Source organism: Telopea speciosissima, chromosome 9 (assembly GCF_018873765.1).
Source record: "Telopea speciosissima isolate NSW1024214 ecotype Mountain lineage chromosome 9, Tspe_v1, whole genome shotgun sequence".
In the NCBI taxonomy this organism is placed as follows: Eukaryota; Viridiplantae; Streptophyta; class Magnoliopsida; order Proteales; family Proteaceae; genus Telopea; species Telopea speciosissima.
The window spans coordinates 53304796-53324661 of record NC_057924.1 but is presented as its reverse complement, the minus strand read 5'-3'; the positions used below and the strand labels follow the sequence as shown (position 1 = coordinate 53324661).

At 40.3% G+C, this 19866-nt stretch overlaps 1 protein-coding gene across 1 annotated transcript in view; it reads right to left on the bottom strand.

The window, feature by feature from the left end:
* Nucleotides 1–12320: 12320 nt before the first annotated feature.
* Nucleotides 12321–19866, bottom strand: part of LOC122641016 (endoplasmic reticulum-Golgi intermediate compartment protein 3-like) — a 51757-nt gene continuing 44211 nt past the window's right edge. Inside the window, exon 12 of the mRNA XM_043834329.1 lies at nucleotides 12321–12766. Coding sequence (XP_043690264.1) covers nucleotides 12693–12766 — 74 coding nt within the window. The 3' untranslated portion in view covers nucleotides 12321–12692. The remainder of the gene's footprint in view (nucleotides 12767–19866) is intronic.

Below are 19866 nucleotides of genomic sequence, written 5' to 3'. Positions count from 1 at the left end.
CATGATGGGCATACCCAGGCATATAGCTGAACACCGGCTCCACGTAGATCCAGGTCAAAAACCAATTCAGCAGAAGAGAAGGAACTACATGCTTGATCGACAAACCACGATCAAAGAAGAGGTGGAGAAGCTTCGCCGATTAGGGTTCATCCGAGAAGAAAAATTCTCGACTTGGCTGGCTAACGTCGTCATGGTCCCTAAACCGAACGGGAAGTGGAGAATGTGTGTTGACTACACCGACCTCAATAAGGCTTGTCCAAAAGATGAGTACCCGCTACCTCAAATCGACCTCTTGATCGACGCCACGGCAGGTCACGAGATGCTGAGTTTCATGGACGCGTATTCCGGCTACAACCAAATTATGATGCATGAGGAGGACGAGTCATACACGGCATTCCGAACTGACCAAGAAAATTTTTGCTACAAGGTCATGCTGTTCGGATTGAAAAATGCCAGAGCGACATACCAGCGGCTCGTGAACTATATATTCCGTAAGCAGATCAGAAGAAACATGGAAGTCTACGTGGACGACATGTTGGTGAAAATTTTAAAGGCCGAACACCACTTGGCCGACCTGGAAGAAGCCTTTGGCGTATCGAGGAAGAACCAAATGAAGCTGAATCCCGCCAAGTGTGCATTCGGCGTGACCTCGGGAAAGTTCCTCGGCTTCATGGTCTCTGTCAGAGGCATCGAAGCCAATCCGACAAAAATCAGGGCCATCTAAGAGATGAGCCCTCCCAGGACGATCCGAGAAGAACAGAGGCTAAAAGGAGGAGTGGCGGCGTTGGCACGGTTCATGTTGAGATCAGGCGACAAGGGCCTACCATTCTTTAAGGCTCTCAAGAATATCCAGAACCCAAAGGACTTTATCTGGTCGGACGAATGCCAGGAAGCTTTTGAAGAGCTGAAGAAATATTTGGAGAACCCACCTCTTCTCAGCCGACCCAAGCCAAAAGAGGAGCTTCAAGTTTACTTAGCCGCTACCCCTGTAGCGGTCAGCGCGGTGTTGATTAGGGAAGAAAGTTGAACTCAAAGACCCATATATTACATCAGCCACGTTCTTGTCGATGCCGAGACAAGGTACTCCAGGTTCGAGAAAGTAGCATTCGCTCTTGTTACGGCCGCAAGGAAACTAAGGTCGTACTTCTAAGCTCATCCGATCGCAATACTGACCGACCAGCCACTCAAGAAGATATTGCACAAACCCGACGTTTCGGGACGGCTGATCACCTGGGCGGTTGAGCTGAGTGAATACGATATAAGCTATCGTCAGAGGACGACGATAAAAGGACAAGCCCTTGCCAACTTCATCGTCGAATGCACAGGGCCCGACTTTGAAGTCGGGGAAGAAAAGATAGTAGAAGAGGTCGGGGCTACGACCGACCCGACTTGGACCATGAATATCAACGCCGGCCTGATAATGGTAAGCCCCGAAGGATTTCTGATCCAATATGCCCTGAGGTTCAAGTTTCCCGCCTCGAACAATGAGGCCGAGTATGAAGCCCTCCTAGCTGGACTTCGAGTCAGCAAAGCAATGAGCGTAAAGCGGTTGAAGGTACGAGGAGACTCCCAACTCGTGGTCAACCAGGTCAATGGAGACTATGAGGCGAAAGACGAAAGGATGATAGCTTACCTGAGCCGAGCACGAGATCTGATTTCCAAACTCGAGCACTTTGAGATGACTCGAATATCGAGAAAAGAGAATACCGCGGCTGACTCCTTGTCAAGGTTGGCCGAGGCCAACCTCCAATATCTGAGCCGATCAGTATACATAGAAATCTTGGAGAAGCCCTCCTTACAAGAAGAAAGCGTAAAGCACATTGAAGAGGACGGACCGACCTGGTTGGACCCCATTGTCAACTACTTGGAGAATGACCTGCTCCCGGAGAACCGAGACGAAGCAAAAAAGGTCAAGATCCGAGCTACCAAGTACAGCATGATCGACGGAGTGCTCTACAAAAGAGCAATCTCGGCCCCTCTCCTCCGATGCCTTGGACCGAAGGGAGCCGAGTATGCCTTGGCCGAGGTGCATGAGGGAATATGCGGGAGTCACATGGGTGGCCGAGCTCTTGCATACAAGATACTTCGGCAAGGATTCTATTGGCCAAAAATGTAAGAAGAGGCCATGAGGTATGTGAAGACGTGTGAGAAGTGTCAACTGTTTGCACCAATCCCAAGCCGACCAGCAACAAAGCTGACCTCAATGCTGAGCCCAATCCCTTTCGCTATGTGGGGAATGGATATTCTCGGAGATTTCACCCCGGCATCGGGAAACAGGAAGTACGTGGTAGTGGCGATCGATTACTTCACCAAGTGGGTCGAGGCCGAGCCCCTTGCAACCATCACCGAGAAGAACATGGAGAAATTCTTCCGAGATAAGGTCATCTACTGGTTCGGACTATCGAAAGTGCTCATCACAAATAATGGCACGTAATTCAATAATCCGGCCTTCCGAGAGTTCTGCGAACACTTCTACATTGACTTTCGACCCATCTCAGTAGCTCATCCGCAAGCAAATGGACAAGTAGAAGTATCCAACCGAACATTGCTCGCCGGCATTAAGAGAAGGTTAGATGAGGCCAAAGGAAGATGGGTGGAAGAGCTCCCAAGTGTCCTATGGGCATATAGGACGACAGTAAGAACACCAACCGGGGAGAGTCCTTTTCGCCTCGCTTATGGGACCGAAGCCCTAGCCCCGGTCAAAATTATGGCATCGTCGTACCGAGTGCTCAATTTTGATGAAAAGACCTATGAAGATGGACTGAGAGCCAACCTTGACTTCCTCGACGAAGTTCGAGAAAGCGCCCTACTCCGGAATGCGGCATACCAACAAAGGACGGCAAAGTACTACAACTCAAGAGTAAAAGAGCGGCACTTCCGTCAAGGGGACCTTGTCCTCAGAAAGCTTAGCGCGTCCCAGCCAAGGCAGCAAGGAAAGTTAACACCAAACTGGGAAGGCCCGTACATAGTCTCCAAGCAAATTCGCCCCGGGACATATTGCTTGCAGACTCCGATGGGCAAGAAGGTACTGAGACCTTGGAACTCAAAAAATTTACAGAAGTTTTTTCAATAACTGAGCAGACCTTAGAACTCGAAAAATTTGAAGAAGTTTTTTCAATAGCTGAGCATGCTTGTATTCGACTTCAGCCCCGACATTTGATTCAATTAAATAAAGTCTTTCTTCACCACTTAACGTATTTGCAAGCTTTTAAATCAAAGTCGTAAGACCGGTCCTCATAGACCTGGCCGACCTCGAAGATCGACCCTCATAGGTCGGCAACCAAGTCATAAGATTGGTCCTCATAGACCTGGCCAACCTCAAAGATCGACCCTCATAGGTCGGCAACCAAGTCATAAGGCCGGTCCTCATAGACCTGGTCGACCTCAAAGACCGACCCTCATAGGTTGGCAACCAAGTCGTATGACCGGTCCTCATAGACCTGGCCGACCTCGAAGACCGACCCTCATAGGTCGGCAACCAAGGTCGTAAGACCGGTCCTCATAGACTTGGCTGACCTCTCAAGAGCAAACTCCCCCTTTGGCCAGCCTAATAAAGTTTGAAACTAAGCCAAGGCATTACGCTCGGCCAGGAAGGCTGCTCGGCCACCCGTCCGCTTATATGATAGCCTGTCCAATCGGACCGAGGGGAATGGCGAATTAACCAACCAATGTGAGAATCACATGGACCTCGGGCATGGCATGGCCGAGCCGCCGATCACGTGGAGCATGGGTAAAAAATAGACAAGTCCTTAAGCTCGACTAGCGGAACGACTCGGCGGTTCGACCACAACCTCAAATGGAACAACGTACACAAGGAAGAGAAGGTTAAGAGTGCTGAGCTAAAACACTTGGACAAATTCTGACAAAAATAGATTTTTGTATTCATTATAAGCCGACTGCTCGGCATGGTTACAAGGTGGGCAGTTCGACCCCACAAAAAAAAAAAAAAAAAAACAAAAAAATTTTACATCTCAGCCTCCTCGGCATTGGACTTGGAGGCAACCTCGGCGGTATCCATGGCGGTAGGCTCGGCCAGGGGGTCTTGGGGTTCAGCGTCAAGAGGGAAGACGTCGGCCTGTGCAGGTTCCTCAAGGGGCAGAGCCTGAGTGACCTCGGCTCCCTCCTCATCTCCCAACTCCCCAGCGAAGGTAGTCACGTCGTCGTCAAAACGTTCGAGATTGAGCTCGAGATAAACCGCCTTGATCTCGGCCAAGAGACCAGCCCGCCCTGCCTCAAAGCCTTCGGCGAAGGGAGGTTTCCTGATCTCGTGGCACACATCAGCGTACTCCTTCGATTGGAGATAGTCGCTGATCGCCTCTTCCCGGAAGCCGACCAGAAACCCCCGCATGAACCCCCTAGTTTGCTGAAGTCCCACCAGAACAATAGACTAATGCGCAAGTACATCGATTCCTCCGAGCCTTGAAGCCTTCGGCTTCTTAATGGTCCTTCATAATCAACCCACAAACCAAGTGACAGGATACAAGACATCGTACCCCCAACAGAAGAAGGAATAAGTCATAACTGATCACTTGATATAAAGTGTACAAGGAGGGAATGAGCTCACTCCTTGAAGGAGGAGGTGAGCCAGGGCTCTTCTTGGTCTATGATCTGTAGCATTTGACAATGACTTTTCTGGCACAACTCAATGAATTTAGTAGATCCTTTTAGAAGGCCCCTTCATCAGCCCTAAAAGTGAGAGAGATGTGGAACTCGTGGTGTTTGCATGTGCTGGTCATTTGTACCTCCTCCTCTCAATCTTGGCTATTTACAGCAGTTTATATGTGCTCCAATCCCAACCAGCAAGCCAAAGTAATACATCATCGGATCAACTATAGGACGAGTCTAGTTCTAGTTACTTCATCTCCCCATGCTCTAAGGTAGACACACAAGAAAGAGAGAGAGAGAGAGAGAGAGTAAAGTGCACTTGAGAAGATAAATTTCCATAGTTTCATGGAAAAACACATTTTCTAAGATGTGGGGCCACTGAATAAGAAGAACAAGGTAGAATGGAAATGAAGTTTCTTTCTGCATCTCCTTCGCTCTAACTCAATCTCATCACTTCAATTTCTTCTAGCCCTATAAATAAGGCCGGAAACAAGCTCAACTTTCATATTGATTTACATGTTCACAAGGCATATATCTTTGGCATAAATTTGTAATTGTAAATGACTAGACACCAAACAAGCTGTTGACTTGTCTTTTCCTTACGCAAACTCGTTAATGTGCTTGTGTTTGCTTGCGAGAGAGAAAGACAGATGAAAAAGCGTTTAGTAGTACTGGACAAGTAGTGAGACAATGTGTTGATTTTGCCTCCTTATCTCCTCTGGAGTGTGATCTTAATGCGTAAAGTCCTATTTGCTGGTAGTTTTGATTCCTCAACCAATGGGGCTGATTGGGTTCTATTTATCTTGTATCAAAGGCGGTTTATATTTACGGAGTTCGATAATGGTTTACAGGAGGTGAGATCGAGACATAAGTCAGGGTCTTTTTTAAGGGATTGAAGTAGATTGGCAATTAGGATACTAGTCAACAGAAGCAAGGACAACCTCTAAGAAGATGGTTAGGTTTATCCCTTAAGCTATGTTTGGATGTCAAGAATAGAAAAGAAAAAACATAATGAGAGAAGATAGTGCAATGATTGATTTATGTGTCTATTTCTCTCCTTAAATTCTTTTTTTTTGACTTTTTCTTTTCTTGACATCCAAACATAACCTAAGGCTAAGGATGTCGGATGGCCTTGGAATCGTTTTAAAATTACAGAGTTTGAAAAGTTTGTTTATTAGAGGCATGACAATTCTACTGTGAGGTTTACTTCTTGTCTTTCACAGCGAGCTAGACTAGGAAAAGTGGAGAGGTTCGATCCGTATGAGAATCTTTATGATTTTGTTATGTTCTTTTATTAGTTAATTAATTTTTTGTTTTCTTTTGAAATATATAAATAAGAACGAAATAATTTGAAGTTTCCACCGCATCATCATATCCATATAAATAACGTAGGAAACAATCGTCAATAGCCCCTTGCTCAAGTACCTTGCCACATCCTACAATCGGGTCGACTCGATCAGCGGTTTGATTAGATAAAGGTTATGTATTTCATATCGATTGAGTCACTCTAGTTGAATTTTTTTAATTTTTATAAAAATAAGAATTTATTTACATGAAGTCAAAAAGAGAAGAGGCAAAGCCCCCTTTAACAGAAGGTACAAGAAATGAGGGTGGAGTTCTTTAGTCAAATTGAAGCGTATTATAAGCTGGATCCAATAGTAACTGGGACCCTTCCTATGGTGGTCCTCAAAGAATAGAAAGGTTTCTTACCAAAAAAGGAAAAATAGAAAGGTTGAATTCTATTTTTTTTTTCCCTCAATTTTGCAACATTTTTTTTGCCTTAGTTGCTAAGATAGACCTTCCCTTTCCTTGGTTATTATGTTCTTACTCCTTATCAGTCCAATAGACAGGGTTCTAGTCACTTTCCTCGTGTGGGTGTTGCACATAGATAAAAGGGAAAATTACACGATTAGTTACTTTTGGGTTTTCATTTACAAAACTGTCCACCCTCTTTTTGCATTTTTTTGAATGCAAGCCCCTCCATAATCAACTGGATTTTTTTAAAACCTTGATCATACACTCAACTAGTAGAGATAAGAGGAAAAGAGCACGATTTCTCTGGAGAGGGGGAGTGGTTTTCTAGTCTCAAAGAAAAATTGTACTAAAAAAATGATTGTGGTTCTCTCTCTCTCTCTCTCTCTCTCTCTCTCTCTCTCAATAGTAAGGGTAAACATATAAAAATATATATATAATAGGTGGGTGAGAGAGGGAGTGAGGGACACTATTTTGGATAGTTTTGTAATGGAATTTTCTTATTGATGCCTCTCAAGGTCTCAAATAAATTGTAACCTTATGTTTTTAGCCCTTTAATATGACACAATTTTTTTCCAATGAAGATAATAATGTCATTTCACATGTGTACTAAAAAAATGTGCATTACATGATACTTTTGTTAATGACCTAATGATGTGTCACTTTCAACTTATTTTACAAAATCCATTTATATCCTTATCTTAAAAAAATTGAGAATAAGACAAAGGGCAATTAAAAGAATGTGTCAAGTTCTAAATACACCTATTAGGGTGTATCATTCAGACACTCCCTTTTTGTAATTTGCAGTTTCCATCGAAAAACCAACTATTGGAAAATTTTTACCACATGTAAAATTTTTCGAAGTAAAACACCGAAACAAATGGAGCCTAAGAAAAAGATTTGATAGGTAAGTTGGTAAACCAAAACCCTTTTTTGTAAAATCTTATAATTTTCCCAAAAAAATATATGTCCTGGCTGATGTAAATTCGAAAGGCTTCTATGGTGACGGAATTTTTTTTAACCCCCAATAACAGTTTTTTGTCCCTAATATTTCACAAATATTCTTTAGGAACGAAAGTCTATTCCACACCTACGAAAGTGTCGCAATTACCCTTATTTGTTATTTTTCAACCCCATTAATTAGAGGTTATATTTGTCATTTTAGATAAAAATAAAGGATTTGGGGATGCATAATGTATTCATTTGTATAGGTTGAGCCGAATTCGAGTAGGATATGATCAGATATTCTATTTAACATAAATGGGTACAAAATACAAATTCATGTATCTATAATCTCACCTTATGAAATTAGATCCGGATATTTATATCACCATATGAAATTAACGTACCATTTCAAGTTATAGTGTATATATATACCCATAAGGGAAGGATTACATATTGAGGAGACAATATTTATACGAAGCCACACACAATATTAATACAGGAAAAGCCACAACCCTCACTCAACTACAACAACAAGAAGAAGACTAGTAGTAGTAGTAGTAGTAGTAGTCGACGACCACAATGGCATGGCACAAACGACTTAATTGGATGGAGCAACCTGCTGGTTGGAGTTGATCTATAAAAGCAACATCCCCATGGACAGAAAGAAAGAAAGTGCAGCAAAAGCAACTCCGATTCGAACCATCAGTATACCCACGGATGGAAGCTTGTGGTATAAAAAGATACCTAACAAGTAGATCAAGGAGGCAAGCATGAAGGCAAAAAGACCGAATCGGAGCATCGGGGGAACCTGTGGACGTTGTTGATAGTAAAGCACCACAAGAGATGTTGCATTTTCTGACCAGAGACTGATATCCATCGTTGCTAAATTGATATGATCGGCGGCTCCAGAAGACAAAGCAGAACTGACATTAATGTCGTCGGGATTCAGGTTTGTGGTAATTGGGTTGTGATCAGCTATGGTGATCAGCTATGGAAGGAAGGGGTTGCTTGGATTTCAATATCAACATCAAAAGGAAGCAGAGCAGTGGAGGAAGTGCAAACGATGACGCAGAACTGACATTAATGTTGGGATTCAGGTTTGTGGTAATTGGGCTGTGATCAGCTATGGATGTTGTTGCTTGGATTTCAATATCAACTTCAGAAGGAAGCAGAGGTGGAGGAAGTGCAAACGACGATGCAGAATTGGCAAATCCTTCCATCTGTGCTTTCTTCTTTAGATCTTGCAAGCTCAAGCTGTGGCTGAAGGGTACGTGAAACTTGGTCTGCTTTGGAATAATATTTATAGGTAAGAGAAATATAGAAGTGAGCTAGATTGCGTTCGTAGGACATGTGTTAAGAGAGGGAGAAATTTCGTGTCATCTACTCTTCCTTCTTTACTGACCCCCTCTAGTGAAGAGTTTCAGTGAACAGATAATGAACCGAATTAATTGAAGAAGCGTCCTTTACATAAGCTGATTGGAATTGGCGACATTGTCAAACCAGACAAAAAGTCAAAAAAAAGAAAAAACGGTATTTCATCCCCGTAGGCTATAAGACAAAGAGTATAAGAATTAATTTATGCTCAGACTATAGCGGTAGAGATGATGAACCAATCTAGAACTTATAACTATTCTATATGATGGACCCACTCATCATATAGAATAGATATAATTAATGATATGATGTGGGAGAAATGGTTGAATTCCCACACTTTTTGGGTTGGATTTCTTTCTTTCTTTCTTTCTTGTTTTTTTTATCATATGTTTCATTTGATCCTCTATCATATGAAAAAGTAGAGAGGAGAGAATCACAACGAATTGGTAACTTGATATTTCGTCTTGACTCTCACTTCAGTCAATTTAAAGCATATCAATGCATAACCTATCATACTTTTTCTTCTTCATAAGTAATAAAGCGCAACCTAGATGCAGTCGCAGCTAGGACCCTTCCCATGGTGGTCATGAATGATTGAATTTGTAATTATTTTACTCAAGAGTGCCACTTTGTCTCACCTCCTTGGTGTTGTATTTTTGGTTTTTTGTTTATAGTTTTTAAGATTTTCTTTTCTTTCCTTGGTTTTTATGCCTTTGTCGGTTCCATAGTGTGTCCTCATGTCGCTGTTACAAATAAAATAAAATAAAATAAATAAGAGAGAGAGAGATGCATATGGCCCATTGATGCTTCTTAAGTCACGTGGAAGAAGATAGGAGAAATCTAAGTTATTGGATACTTAGGAAATTCTTCGTCACGAAAAGAATTATATCAACGATGTCTCACGAGACAAACTAATCTTTTTGGTTCATTAAAGGGTCAATGATAATACTAGAGGCGATGAACCGATGCAATTGTCAGAGCTATGTAAGTTATACACCTTGAGTTTTTCACGTGTTAATAAATGATCTCTTTTCTAACCCCACCCCCCCCCCCCCCCCCCCAACCCCAAAAAAAAAATTTTAAAAAAAACACTGCTGCGGTTCATGAAAAATATATAAAAGAGTTGAAACTATGGAGTCACAAAAGATGGAAAAACAAGGTGCAATGATATGAAATTTCTACTACACTTTCTTTGTGTTTTGGAACATCTCATTTCCATTCCTCCCGGCGCTACTATATAAATACCGATAGTGTTACCCTCAAAAACAACTTAAAGTAGAAGTTCTAAAAAAATGGAACCCATCTCCACTAATGCATCATCCGCATTTTCTTCACGTGACATAGAAATGCAAGCACAACCCTCAGACAACAACCTAGCCACAAACTTGAATCCCAACAATGTTAATTTTGCTTTCTCTTCCGAAGCTAACTATATCATGTTAGCACAGAAGGATATCGGTATATGGTTGGCAGCTGCAACACCTCTTTTGGTGCTTTACTATCAAGAACGCCCACATGTTCCATTGATGCTTCGCTTCATTTTGTTTGCTTTTATGCTGGCCTCTTTGATTTACATGGTTGGGATATTTCTGCATAACAAGTTTCCAACCGTAGCTCAAGTGGTGGTTCAAGTGGGAGTTGCTCTCGCTGCAATTTCTTTCTTTGTGTCTATGGGATTGATGCTTCTGTACAGCCTCAAACTGCGGCTTACTTCAATTTATGTTACTTGTGTCACCTAATGCACTTCTCGTTGTATGATGTCTGTTGTTGTTATTGTTCCTATTCGAGGGATAATTGTAGGTTTAGGGCAATGTGTTTGTGTGTCTGTCTAAATATATGTACGTTGTGTCTCATTCCTTATTTTGCAATGTAATAAAAGTATTTTCTTATCGAAATCTCCAACCTATCAAATAAATTGTAATCTTATTTTTTTCTCTTTTAGTATTACACAATTTTTTAGGGTAAATATTGTCATTTCACATGTATTCTTGAAATATTTGCATGCGACATTTTTTGAAAACCCTTTATACACCCCTAAGTTAAGCAACTTTTGAGAAGATAACTGGCAATTAAAATACGATGTCAAGTTCTAAATACAATTATAGAGGTGTCATTAAGACATTTCCTATAATAAATTGCATTATTCTTGATCAAAGTTCTTTTGTCTCTATCGATTTTTATTGTCTAAATTACTAATCTTTCAATTTCTCTCAATTTTCCCCTTAAAAATGTGACACCTGTCCATCTTTAAACTAACAGTCAAAATTAAAGACAATTCAAAACCCAACTCAATCCAACCCAACTCTAACCATGGTTTGCAAACCCAATCTAGGATTCTCCCTCCTCTCTCCCTCTTCCCTCTCTCTCTCTCTACGGTCTTCAAGTTGAACTCCCTTTATTCTCTTTGCTGCAACTGTTAATCTACAATGGTTCCGAAGGCTGCAAAGAAACTTCACCCATACATCTCAGCATCCTCAGTTCCGTTACACTGAGTTTATCTATTTGATGCTTCTTAACTTTCCAAATAATCTAAGACTTCATTTTTAGAGCCAACAACCCCTTCCTTTTGGATCCACTTTAGGGGTCGAGATCAGATATAATTAATTTTCCCTTCTTCTAGTTCTGAATAATGTAGTATAATATAGTATAACGTAGAGTAGTGTAGACTATAATAATGTAGATAGTGAAATTTCAGTTTTAAAAGTGAAAGTGCTCCCATTCTATTTCACACTAGACTTTTAAATGCACGTGGCTTATAACAGCTCCAAACATGGGTATCCATGTAATTTCACCTAAAAATACTCCAAACCTATTATAGAGATGAGTGCATGGTATTGGAACGGGTATCGGCGAGCTACAAAATCAATACGATGCCAATACGGTGTCGACCTGGATCGGCTGTATCAGACAAAAATACCCCTGATTTTTTTTTAAAAACAAATATTTTTACCATTTTACCCCTTATCCGTATCATACTATCAATACAATATCGATATTGACTACTAACAAAACCAATACATATCACCTAATACAGACGATACTATACCGATACTTAGAACCATGGATGGGAGATCTCTCCCATCTGTGTTTCAGGCAATGTTGATTCTTGGTTTGATGTTTAGCTGATGATGTTTTATTTCTTGCCGAAGAAAATAAAATGGTAGCCTTGATTTTGGCTTAACACTGATTCCGAGGTCCCTTAATAGGCTTACGAAGAATGTTTGATTCTTTTTAGCATGTGCATCTTTCTAGATAGATGGAATTGTTTCCATGTATAACCCTTTATCATGAAAATTTGAAGGTGAAACCATTTTTATACTTATTTTATCGATAGTTTTCTAAATCAGACCACAAAGAATCCAACTGAAAAGGGAAACTGACTTTACAAGTCGAACAAAAAAAACTACATAAATAAATAAGGAATCAATTATTAAAGAAAATGAGAATTAGCTGCCCAATTCTGAAAATCAGATGCTGGTGGGTTTGATTCCAGTTCAAGTCATACAAACAAAAAAAAGGGACCCAATTGGACTCGCTCTTTTTTATCTGATTTTAGAAACTAGGATTTTATCTGATAAATTTCCTCTTTACATGATTTTTAACTGAAATCAAATGGAGTCTCAATGATTTATATTTTGGAAAATAAAAATGAAATTTTATCTGTGCTCAATGTTTTATATGGTTAAGGTATAAAATATGCATTTCCACTCATCTTTTGCTACCCATAAAATAATTAAATAAAGTTCTTTTTTTCCAAAAGAGCATCGTTGTAGACCAAACTATGTTACTGGAAAAACAAAGAGTATAATTTTACACAAAGAGAAGATAATTCAAGCGGACTATCACTGGAACACAGAGATTGGCAGTAAAGTTGCATCAGTTTTTCTAGTGGCTCAGCATTTTTGCTTTCACGCTCTTGTGCCAAAAATGGGAGATATTGCATTGATGAACCGGTGAAACCCTTGGACCTGGACAGCCTTGCTGCTTGCAGTAAGCGTTATTCCAAAGCTCTTCGATTACCGTAGTCTAGTTTTACTTTTTGACTTTGTTAATGCCTCAAGAAGCCTGAACATCCATCGATCTAGCATTCCTGTTGATATTAGGCAAGTCCAATGGAGTCTTACATTAGAAGGCAAAAAATGAACCTCCAGAAAAAGAAAATATGGGTTCCACATATGTACTGAAAACATGAAAAACACGATCCACCCAATCCAGTCAGGTGAATAGTAGCTTGCCGATTCACTGCACCCAACCATTTCAGGCACAAAAGCTATTGTCTTCAGATATTACCCCACTAATGAAGACTGATCCCCAACCAGGAAAAGCCAGTAGGAGATTAGCTCACATGATAATAGGAAATAGGAAAACAACCAGAAACAAAGAAAGATAATAGTTTCAGTAGATCAAAATAGAACAGCATAAAATTTCAATAGATTTCTTAGTTTAAATGGCCGAACAGGTATGCAAAGTTTTCACCAAATTCTGATGGCTGGATCGTGAGATCTAGAACAATCCTTCCACAAGTAGGAAACTTGAAAGTAAGAACAAAACAACAATAAATTGATTAGTAGAACCTGAAATCCTATTAGTATTCTTGGGGGCTATTAGACTGCAGAAAACAGATCAGAACCAATCTTAATAAGTAGCAGAAGAACCTTAATTAAGAACAAACATATCTGAAAAAAACAATGGTAAAATTAGTATGGGCACAGGGTATGGAAGCTTTAAGATCTGAGTTCAGAAATTCATATATCAAAACAAGCAATTAATATAATAATTTAAAAGCAAACATAGCAGCAATATGGGAATTTCAAAAACAGAATCAGAACAGTATAGGGACAGATCTGAGTTGAGTTCTTGAACTGAAAGAGAGAAAGCTAAATAACAGGATACGACGAAGTTTTTTGAAAAGGTCTTTTTTGTCTTGTAAATAAATTTATAAAAAATTATTTAAAGAGTACATGGCTCTCTCTCTCTCTCTCTCTCTCCAGTATAACGCTGTACATACTGAAGAGCATTATCAGATCGGAAAACCTTGATAGAGGTATCAAACTAGGTCTTTATTTCGTTATAAAGGAATTTAAACGTGGACAAGAATTCGGAACAATCTTTCAACAAATAAACCCAAGTTATACTAATATGAAGAACATCAAATCTGAATCGAGTCGCCCTTAGTAGAAAACAGTACCCGGGCGCCATACTGATCTCAGAATAACATCAAATCTGTATCGAGTCACCCTTAGTAGGAGGGCAACAATGCCCTAAAATCCCTGATGGATCTGAAGGTTAGATCCCTAGTAATCAACAAGTCGATTCCAGAAGAAGAAAAAAACCAGAAAACAGACTATCGCATATACTTATGGAAAAGATCAATGATAGATTAACTGGGGCTCTTACCAGGTCCAAAAAGTGTCAAGTATTCTTACAAACATCTTAATCAATTTCGGAAATAATAAAGTGATACATTGACTTGAACAAAGATAATAAGTAGATCTGAATCTACCCCGAAAAGAAAACAATAACAGAGTACTGCCAGCCCTTGTAGAAAACACAGTTAATTGATCACCTCCATGCAGTATTCTTCAAATCAATAGCATATAAAGGAAGATTCTAGTTCACCATTAACATAACTAGATCTTCATGGTAATAGTTGCAGCAAAACAAGGTAGCTGCATACCTTAAGGAAGAGAACACTTAGAACCTTTCAAAACAGGGATTGAGAAGTTGTAATTGCAGATTATTGGTGCTCTGATACCATGTAATGGAATCGGAAATTAAGAAACAAAAATATAGAGAAGATAAGAGAAAAAGAAAATGGAGAAGTCGAGAGAGATAGGAAAAGAAAAGGGATGTGTGATAGATATATCAATCTATCGCCAGCCTACTTTATTTATATTAAGAAGTAAAACATAAAAGCAATAGGAAACATAACCACAGGCCCACAACTAGTAGGGTCCGGATACAAATTCTGTTTTCCAAATCATAATAGAGTTTGGTCCAGGTCAACATTTGCTATGCCAGTTTTAGTGCAGCACCAATTCGGCTAACTCCAACCATAGGTTTCAAGGCTTCAACAAGGCAACGCCCAGGCAACAAGACACCCAGACATGTCAGAAGCAAGAAATAAGGAGGAAAGGGTGGGGCGATGAGGGGAAGGGAGAAGAAGAACACGTAAAGGGGGGAAAAAACACATACTTGGAACTAGAATCAGAACCTGAAATGGGGCCCATTTTCGTCAAATATGGCATTTTCCTTCGGTGCCTTGGCCTTTCCCTAGGCACCTCCATCTACATTCTTTGGTGCCACGACAACTATGACCCAACGTTGCTGGCAATACTAGATATCTATTTACAACTAGGTAAGATGACATTTAACAAGTTAGTACCAAAAACAAAACTATTGCCATAAGGAGACACTGTTAAAGTTGTTAAGGATTGCTGGTTGTACCATGGGGTAAAGAGTAGTGTGTACCTCGAAAGGGAAGTGTCCCTATCGTGGCTGGTTGTTTTAGGTAGTCTTAGTTTATGTCTTTCCTAGTTAGATTAGGTACTTCTTTCCCTTTTTTAACTAGATGACTTGTATTGTAATCTTTTTAGGATTCTTTTCCTTGTTTTGCATTGTAACTTCACATTATAAATAAATCGGAAGAGGGGACTGCCAAGGTTATCGAGTCTGCGAATCTCCTTGGCAGTCTCTGATGAGGACATCACTCAAGGATTTATGCAGCCACATGTCACTTCGTTATGACTAGATGACCAACATTATGTGTAGTTCTTTTCATTATTTTGTTGCATTTTTATTTGGCATCAGAACTTTTATGTACTAATGTTGTAAATGAGGTTATTGCTGGAGAAGTAGCTTTTGGGGAGTAGTTATTGCAGGAAAAATAGTAACAGGAAGTTAATTCCTTCATTTGTTCATTTTGGGTTTAAAAAGACTGTATTTGGAGATGGAAGAAGCAAGGAAGGAATGAAAGCATGAGTGATTCTATGGAATTCTTCAAGTGAATCCAAGGTGGTGTGAAGCCAAGATGATCTTCTTTCTTGTCTATCTTTTTCTTCTTCTTCTTTCTTCTTCTTCTTCTTCTATCCCATTCCTCTCTTTCAAACTCTATATCTACAGAAAACAATCCCTGTTTTGATCCCCCAAATCCATTATTGTTTATTCCATCATATTTCTCCCAACCTCCATTGTCATTTCTCAAGAGCCTTCAATTTGTTCTTTCAAATACAGCAGCCCGTAAACCCCAATAAATCATACCCTTTTGCCTGGAATAAGACCGATTGTGATGAAAGATGTGGATTCCCAAACCTGTCCTACATCAGTCTCTTCTCTCCTTTCTCCAATCTTCTTCTCTCTTCCTGCATGGTTACTTGTGTTAAGGGACTGGTATTGTCACACGGTATCAGAGCTTTAAATACCAGTAATCATTCTTTTTCCATTACTGTTTTGACAGTCTGTCGAAGAATTCTTCTCGGTTCCTGGTTGCAGCAACCTATGCTGCCTATCTACTGCATATTGCCCTAGTTATTGATGATTTGGAATTAAACTAGGGCATCATTCTATCTATCTATTTCTGTTTATGAGGAAGCTTGCTTCCAGACATCAATATCCATGCCTATTATGACTGCGGCTTCTAAATTTGGAGTTCATGGTTCAAGATGTTGAGTTCTGAAATTAATTTCTATCCAGCCGGCTAATGTGGGTAATCTTTTGAGGCTTGGTTGTTTTCATCCTAGGGTACACTGGATCCAGGTTTGAAGGAATTCTGGTGTTTTGATTTTCTGCAATTACTTTTCTCTACCACCCCCGGTATCCTTATTTTTGGGTGATTTTTCAGAAGTGGTGATTGTCAAATTAATTTTGACCTACTCAACTGATCATCTCACCCTTTTCCCCATCACTAGATGGAAATTCGATCCAGTTTTCAGGTCCATCTGACCTTGTCTACCTTCTACTACTTGATTATCACCCGAAACCTGGATATCTAGATCTCGGTTTGAAGAAACAGCTGCTGCCGGCTCACTAAGGCGCGTGGGTGCTGCACAGGCTAGCTTTCAAAACTTTTTGTCCATTACAAAGTGGTTTCAGAGTGAGTTATCGAACTGTGAGCAGAGTTGGAAACATCTTGCAAGATGGCGAAGGGAAATAGTGCCTCTACAATGGGACAACACAACATGCGAGAAAACAAAAACGAATCAGTTCCACTACTTCTTAATTGTGTTATTACTACTGTTAGTCGCTGTTTGCATGCTCCCCTTGATTCCTATATTACCCGTTTGCATGATGGCTGATCCTAAGGTTCCAGTCGACAATGTTCATATTCAGATTACCAGTATCAAGCTTAATGGTGTATCTAACTACTTGTTATGGACCCAAGCTGTTCAAGTCTACATTCATGCCAAAGGGAAGATGAAATATCTTACCTCTGACCCTCCAGCAGCTGATTTGAATGATCCCACTGCCATAGTTGCCTATGAAGAATGGATGCGTGAAAAATCCACATTCAAAATTTGTTTGTGGAATAATATGGACCTTGTTATTGCTGCCAATGTCATGTTCCACACTACTGCAAAAGGGTTTTAGGATGATTTAAAAGAAACTTTCTCTTAGCAGAAGAATATATCCCAAACCTATGAGCTCTATGAGAAGATGTTCAATTTCAAGCAAGCGGATAAGTCTTTGAAAGAGTACTTCAGCAGCTATAAGGGCATTATTGAAGAACTCCAGATCCATCACCTCTTACTACTGATCGAAAACAACTAAAACTTCAAAATGCAGAGTTCCATGTTGCAAAATTCCTAGCTGGCCCTCCATTCTGACTACCAATTGGTTAAAAGTCAACTCCTTACAGGTGAAAAAGTAGCTTCATTAAATGAAACATTTTCTCGTCTTCAACGTTTGGTTAATTCACCAAAAGTTGATTCCTACCCTACTCCTGGGGTGGGGATCAGCTTTAATAGCTGACCGGGGACGAGATTTCTTATCTGGTAGAGGCTGTGGTCAATGAAGAGGTCGTGGTCGACCAGGTGGTCATGGTACAAGTGGACAACAAATTTACAGGTCTTCTCGACAATGTACTTTCTGTGGCAAGTCCAACCATATTTTTGACAAATGATGGGTTAACATGGTCGACCAGACTGGGCAAATGAGTTAGTCAACACAGCTGTGACTAATAGTTCTGTTCAGCGCATGACTTCTAGCAACACTACACATGCATCTACATCTCGAGCCTCTTCCACTATTTCTGTCCCTCGAGATGATTATAATCAGATAGTGATACTGAAGTGTCTACAACAATTTGAGTCATCTGCATCCACTTCCACAACCACTTAAGCACACACAAGTAACTCAGCCTTCCATACCACCACTTTTTGGATTATTGATTTTGGATCATCTTCCCACATGACTGGCAAGTCTGACTTATTTTCTTCCGTATCACTAGTTCAAAATTCTTCCCTTGTTATTCTTGTTGATGGATCATCTACTCATGTTACAGGTCATGGAACGGTATCTCCTACCATTTCCATGACACTATCGTTTGTTCTTCATGTTCCCAAATTACCATTAAGTCTTTTATTTATTAGCCAACCCTTACTAAATCACTTAACTGATCTGTTACTTTCTACCCTCTTATCATAGTTATCAAGGCGGCAATGCGACTAAGGTGTTGGAGAGGGGGCAAAATCAAGGCGACACCAACAAGGCGGACGAAGGCGCCACCGAGGCGCCCAAGGGGCCTGGATGCCTAGGCATCGCCTAGACAATGCCTTAATAACTATGCCTGTTATTGTGCCTTTCAGGGCCTTCAAACAAGGAGAAGGATTGGTGGCGATCCTTAACAGGCTGGCTTATACTACTTGGATGGCAATGGACTGTCGACTGCTGCTGCTACATCTACTAGTGGACCCTCTCCTCTTCAGTGGCATCTTCGCCAAGGCATCTATCCTTGTCCAAGCTTCAGTTGATGGTTCCAAGTTGCAAATTCGTCTCTCGTCTTGTGTGTACAGCCTTTGAATTTGCCAAACATCATCGGTCGTTGTTTCCTTCTTGTAGTGGTCTAGGAGTCGATCGTTATTTTCGCTATATTTTGGGTCCTTGTCGTGTCATCAATAATAGATTAAGTTTTTCTACTCTGTTACTTTTGTGGAAGATCATTCCCAGTTGACTTGGATTTATTTGTTGAAAGATCGTTCCGAATTTCTTGTTGTCTTTAAAAATTTTTATTAAGAAATAAAAACTCAATTTGATGTTTCCATTAAAATTTTGAAATCTAATAATGCATTCAAATATATAATCTCAGTGGAAAATCTCCAAGTTTTGCTTAGCTCATCATATGATTCATCAAACAAGCTGTTCATATACCCCACAATAATATTGGGTAGCCAATTGTAAAAATAGACACTTGTTGGAAATTGCTCGCTAATTTATGATTCATATGCATGTTCCTAAACAGTAATGGAGCAATGCCATTCTCACGGCACGCTATTTAATCAACAAGATGCCCTCTTCAGTTCTAGACAACCAATCTCCTTTTTCTATTTTATACCCCTACGCTCCTTTGTTTACTGTCTTGCCACGGGTCTTTGGTTGTGTGTGTTTTGTTCATATTTTACAACCTCATATTGATAAATTGTCCCCCTGGGCAGTCAAATGTATTTTTCTTTGTTATTCTAGGACTCAGAAAGGGTACAGGTGCTATGACCCTGATATTCATCAGCAATTTCAGTGCTGATTACACTTTCTTTCAAACTACATCCTATTATTCTATGCCTGCTACATCTGCTATTAATATTGATTGTGGCCCACCCATTCCTGACCTTGTTCTCCTCAATACTGCTCCTATTGTTCCATCTACGTCTCCTCCACAGCAGGTATATTAGCGGCTTAAGAAGACTATGCTTTCTACCTCGGTTCCAATGCCTGCTCAGCCCAGTGTTTTATGCGAGAACTAAGCACATTGAAGTTGACTGTCATTTTCTAAGGAATGTCATCATGAACCAGCTGATTGTTACTTCATTTGTTTCTTCTACTGATAACTCGGTGATGTCTATACCAAACCTCTGTATGGTTCTGCATTCAGGAAGGTCTGCTCCAAGCTGGGCATGGGTGATTTGTATACTCCAGCTTGGGTGTGTGTGTGTGGGGGGGGGGGGGGGAGTGTTAATGATTGCTTGTTGTACTGTGGGG